Source organism: Eptesicus fuscus, chromosome 21 (genome assembly GCF_027574615.1).
Source record: "Eptesicus fuscus isolate TK198812 chromosome 21, DD_ASM_mEF_20220401, whole genome shotgun sequence".
Classification (NCBI taxonomy): Eukaryota; Metazoa; Chordata; class Mammalia; order Chiroptera; family Vespertilionidae; genus Eptesicus; species Eptesicus fuscus.
Window position 1 is genome coordinate 48,473,559 of NC_072493.1, and position 4,970 is coordinate 48,478,528.

At 60.0% G+C, this 4,970-nt stretch overlaps 1 protein-coding gene across 1 annotated transcript; it reads right to left on the minus strand.

Moving 5' to 3' along the window:
* Positions 1-2,433: 2,433 nt before the first annotated feature.
* Positions 2,434-4,970, minus strand: C21H19orf85 (chromosome 21 C19orf85 homolog). Its single transcript, XM_054711363.1, has 2 exons — positions 4,798-4,970; positions 2,434-2,881 (listed from the first exon to the last, which is right to left on the minus strand). Exons 1-2 carry the CDS (start codon positions 4,968-4,970, stop codon positions 2,434-2,436), a joined length of 621 nt encoding a protein of 206 aa, XP_054567338.1.

Sequence of the window (4,970 nt, forward strand, 5' to 3'; positions counted from 1 at the left end):
TGGCCCAGCCCCCGCGCCGTCGCGTCCCCCTCCCTCTGGCCGAGCCGCCCAATCGGCGCTCTCCGAGCTCTGCCCGGCCCCCGCGCCTGGCCAATCCGCAAACGCCGCTGGTTGTCAGTCCTGAAAGCGTGATTGGCTCACGCCGAGGGGCGGGGAAGCCAGCATCTGACCAATGGGTGGCTAGATCTGGCGTGAGTGGCGGGCCGGGGGCGGAGCAGCGCGCTGAGTGCGGAGAAGGCTGAGTCCAGCCGGGAGGTGGGTGGGGAGGTGGGTGGCGGCGGCGGCCGCCGCGCGGTACAGACCCGACCCCGGAGGCGGGGAGAGGAGGGGGCGCCCTGCCCAGGGCGATGGAGGGCCTGGGGTTCCAACCCCGGCCTTCTTGTCTGGACAGAAACTTACAGCGACCCAAGCACTTTCCCGCAAAAGGTTAAAGGCGCGATGAAGCCTGGAGCTTAAGATCCTCTCCATCCCTGGCCGGTGGCTCAGTGGTTAGAGCGCCGGTCCCAGCACTGAAGAGTCTCGGGTTCGAGTCCAGGTCAAGGGCACCTACCTAGGTTGCAGGCGCGATCCCCGGCCCCGGTCGTGGCACGTGGGGGAGGCTACCAGTCTCTCTAACCAGTCTCTCTCACATGATGTTTCTCTCTTTCCCACTTCCCCCCCCCCCCTTTCCACTCTATCTAAAAGCAGGTGAGGATTAAAAAATAAACAAAAAAGATCCCCCCCCTCAATCTGAGTTCTCCACAGCCTCAGTTTCCCCATCTGTACAGCACCTGCCTCCTAGGGTGGGGGTCAGAGTATGTAGACTTTTTGCTTGGAAATGGGGTTGAGAGGGACAGAGAGAGAACTTCCCCTCATTCTTGAAATAAAATCCAAATTACTCCTAGTTCATGGCCTGCCTTTGTCAACCTCTCCCACCTCCCCTCTCTCCCCTCGCCCCCCTCGCCCCCTGCTCGCTCCCTCCAGCCAGCTGGCCCCACTGCTGCTCCCAAGGCTCCGCCCCAGGGCCTTTGCATGTGCTGTTCCCTCTGCCTGGAACCCAGACCTCCGCACGGGCAGCTTCTTCTTTGTCCTTCAAGGCCTTCCCTGACCACCCGGTGTCGGGTACCACTCGGTAAGGTCGATGTTTTATCTTCTTCAGAGCCCTAATTCCGATCTGAATTTGGAAATTTATCTCGAGCTTAAAAATGTATGCATAGCCGAAACCGGTTAGGCTCAGTGGATAGAGCGTCAGCCTGCAGACTGAAGGGTCCGGGGTTCGATTCCGGTCAAGGGCATGTACCTTGGTTTCGGGCACATCCCCAGTGGGGGGCGTGCAGGAGGCAGCTGATGGATGTTTCTAACGCTCTATCCCTCTCCCTTCCTCTCTGTAAAAAATCAATAAAAATACATTTAAAAAAATGTATGCATAGCCCTCGCTGGTTTGGCTCAGTGGATAGAGCATAGGTTGGCAGACTGAAGGGTCCTGGGTTTGATTCTGGTCACATGCCCAGGTGGTGGGCTTGATCCCAAGCCTGGACGTGCAGGGGGCAGCCTGAAAGATGAAACAGAGGGCCGGAGACCGTGGGATACCAGGACACAGGCTTTATTGGCGATCACCCTGCCGGCCGCCTTCCAGAGGGGGAAAGTGGAGAGAGAGAGAGAGAGAGAGGAGAGAGAGAAAGAGAGAGAGAGAGAGCCTTTTAAGGGGAGGAAAGAGGGGACGGGGCTTAGGGCACTCAGCCCACGCTGATTGGTGGTTTCATGTAAGGTACATGGTTAGGGGCCTAGGGATTTAGGAATTGGGGTTTAGGGTATATGGCAGGTGCTGATTGGTGGTTCAATGTACAGTCCATGTAAGGTGTTCAGGAATGTCCGGCTGCAGGTGGAGTTTACGTCATACTCAGTCCATCAGTTGGGGGAAGGGGGGATCTATCACAGCCAATCAGTGATTTTCTCTCATCATTGGTGTTTCTATATATACCTCTCTCTCTCCTTCTCCCTTCCTCTCTGACATTAATAAAAATGTATATTTTTAAAAAGTTTTCATTTTTGTCAGTCCCCTGACCTGCCTCCCCCGCAGATGTGAACTCCACAAACGCAGGGATCTCGTTTATTTTATTCACTGCTGAATCCCCAGCACACAGTAGGTGCTCAGTGCACCTTTGCGAATAAATGAGCTGAGACCAGACATCAGGCAGAGAGGAGCCAGGGCGACTGGGGGCTGGAGTGAGGACTTGAGGAGTTGGGGCTGGGGGGAAAGAAGGGAGAGGTGGAGGGGGGGAGCGGGAGGGGCCGCCTGGAGGAGGCAGAGGGGAGGCCCAGGCCTCAGGTGGGGCCATTTTCCCAGAAGTTCCAGGAGGAGTGGGAGGGGCCCCTGGCAGAGGCTGGGGGGCTAGAGAGCTGTCCTGGGGGGCCTCTGGCTGGTCGGGGCCGGAGCTGGGCTGTGACTGGGCGTCATGGGAAGCAGGCCCCCCAGCCCTCAGGGACCCCCTGAGATTGGAGAGCACAAGGCGCCACCTCCCACCTGCCCGCCCAGGCGCCCTCGGGGGCCAGGAGCTCGGGCCCTCCGCCCAGGCCGGGCAGGGGCGGGGGCAGGGGCGGGGGTAGGGGGTGGCAGGGAGGCAGGCCCTGCCAGAGGTCTGGCTGGCCGTCTGCGGGCTCCGGGGTGAGCGCGATGCTCGGGAGGAGGTCCAGGCTGGAGGCGTCCAGCGCGGCCGGGCTCAGGCGGGGGCCGGCCTGGGGCGCCTCGCTGGGGGCCACGGCGCGGGCCACGCCCAGGAAGGGGGACGGGGGCGGCGCGGGCGGCCTCCGGGGCGGCGGTCTCCGGGGAGCGGGCGGCGCCTCCTGGGACAGGATGGACAGGGCCAGGCGCTGGGTGGCAGCCTCGATCCTGGCGAACTGCCTGCGGAGAGACGGGCATCTGGGCATCGGCTGGGCGAGCGCCGCGGCGGGAGCGCCTCCTGTCTCCAGCCCGGGAGCGGGGTCCCTGCTCCCCCTCCTCCTTCTCCCCTGCGCTGCCTCCCGCCGGGGCCCCTCCTCTGGGGTCGGGCAGTTCAGAGGTGTGAGCCCCTCCGGAGGGGCGCTCTGAGCGGGGTGGGGTGCGGACGTGGCCAGGGCAGCGTGTCTCTGCAGGCACCTGCGCGCTTTTGACATTTATTTATTTTTTAAATGTATTTTATTGATGTTTTTACAGAGAGGAAGGGAGAGGGAGAGAGAGTTAGAAACATCGATGAGAGAGAAATATCCATCAGCTGCCTCCTGCACACCCCCTATTGGGGATGTGCCCGCAACCAAGGCACATGCCCTTGACCAGAATCGAACCTGGGACCCTTCAGTCCGCAGGCCGACGCTCTATCCACTGAGCCACACGGGTCAGGGCGACATTGTTTGCTTTTATCTGTTGGACCCTGGTCATCACACATCTAAATGTCCTAAGCGCAGCCCTAACCGGTGTGGCTCAGTGGATAGAGCGTCGGCCTGCAGACTGAAGGGTCCCAGGTTTGATTCCGGTCAAGGGCATGTACCTTGGTTGCGGGCACATCCCCAGTGGGGGGTGTGCAGGAGGCAGCTGGTCGATGTTTCCCTCTCATCGATGTTTCTAACTCTCTATTCCTCTCCCTTCCTCTCTGTAAAAAATCAACTAAAAATAAATGCTAAAAAAATAATAAAAATAAACTAAACTAAAATATATATATTTTAAAAGTCATGTCAGCCTGGCCAGTGTGACTCAGTGGTTGAGCGTCGACCTAGGAAGCAGGAGGTCACAGTTCGATTCCCAGGCAGGGCACATGCCAGGGTTGCAAGCCTGGTCCCCACTGTGGGGCGTGCAGGAGGCAGCCGATCCATGATTCTCTCTCATCACTGATTTTTTAAAAAAAAATGTATTTTGATTGATCTCAGAGAGGAAGGGAGAGGGAGAGAAACATCAATGATGAGAGAGAATCATGGATCCGCTGCCTCCTGCACGCCCCTCACTGGGGACTGAGCCTGCAACCCGGGCCTGTGCCCTTGACCAGAATCCAATCGGGGACCCTCCAGTCCGCAGGCCGATGCTCTGTCCACTGAGCCGAACCGGCCAGGGCTCATCACTGATGTCTCTATCTCTCTCTCCCTTCCTCTGTGAAGTCAATAAACAATATGTTTTAAAAATAAATAAAAATTGAGCCCGAATTCACGTAACTTAAAAGGAGCCATCTGAGAGCACACACTCAGTGGCATGTCACGCCTTTGCGAGGCTGTGCAAGCGCCACCTCTGAGTCCCAGAGCCTCTCATCGCCCGAAAGGAAGCCCCGTCCCCACCGGCAAGCGCTCCACCGCCCCCCCTCCCCCGGCGCCGGCCAGCCGCCCCGCTGCGCCCGTGTCTGTGTGTGCGAGGTCCGTCCACACGGAGCGCCATGCCCATCATCCACCGCTGCCCCGGCTCAGAGCCCACGAAGGCAGGGCGTGTGCTCCGCTGTGTTCCCTGCTGGTCCCTGGGCGGGGCACACAGTTGGTGCTCAATAAACGCATGAGGCCCGCCGGCATGGCTCAGTGATGGAGCGTGGACCTATGAGTTAGGAGGCCAGGGTCCGATTCCTGGTCAGGACACCTGCCCGGGTTGCGGGCTCGATCCCCAGTGGGGGGCGTGCAGGAGGCAGCCCATCCATGATTCTCTCTCAATGATGTTTCTCTCTCTCCCTCTCCCTTCCTCTCTGACATCCATAAAAACATAAATAAATTCATGAGTGTTGACTGCACCCAGCCCTGGGAGCCACCCCTCTCCCCAGACTCAGGGCTCCGGCCCCTCCCCTCCCCCTGCCCCCTCCCCTGCCCCCTCACCTGCAGATCTGATTGTGCAGGAACCGCCTGTGGTTGGGCCTCCTTTTGGGGGGCCGGGTCCTCCGGGGGTGCAAGGCGCGCAGCATGTGGGTGGCGGCCCTGCTCACGAAGGCACACAGCTCCCGGGGGCTGGGCTCCGAGACTCCAGGCGCGGTGGGGGCCCCGGGGTGCAT

What these genes read in the sequence shown, in the direction of transcription:
- C21H19orf85 (XM_054711363.1), bottom strand. Translation starts at nt 4,970, where the DNA reads ATGCACCCCGGGGCCCCCACCGCGCCTGGAGTCTCGGAGCCCAGCCCC. An exon ending in CTGCACAATCAGATCTGCAG is followed by an intron (nt 2,882 to 4,797) that starts GTGAGGGGGCAG and finishes GTCTCTCCGCAG; the next exon opens with GCAGTTCGCCAGGATCGAGG.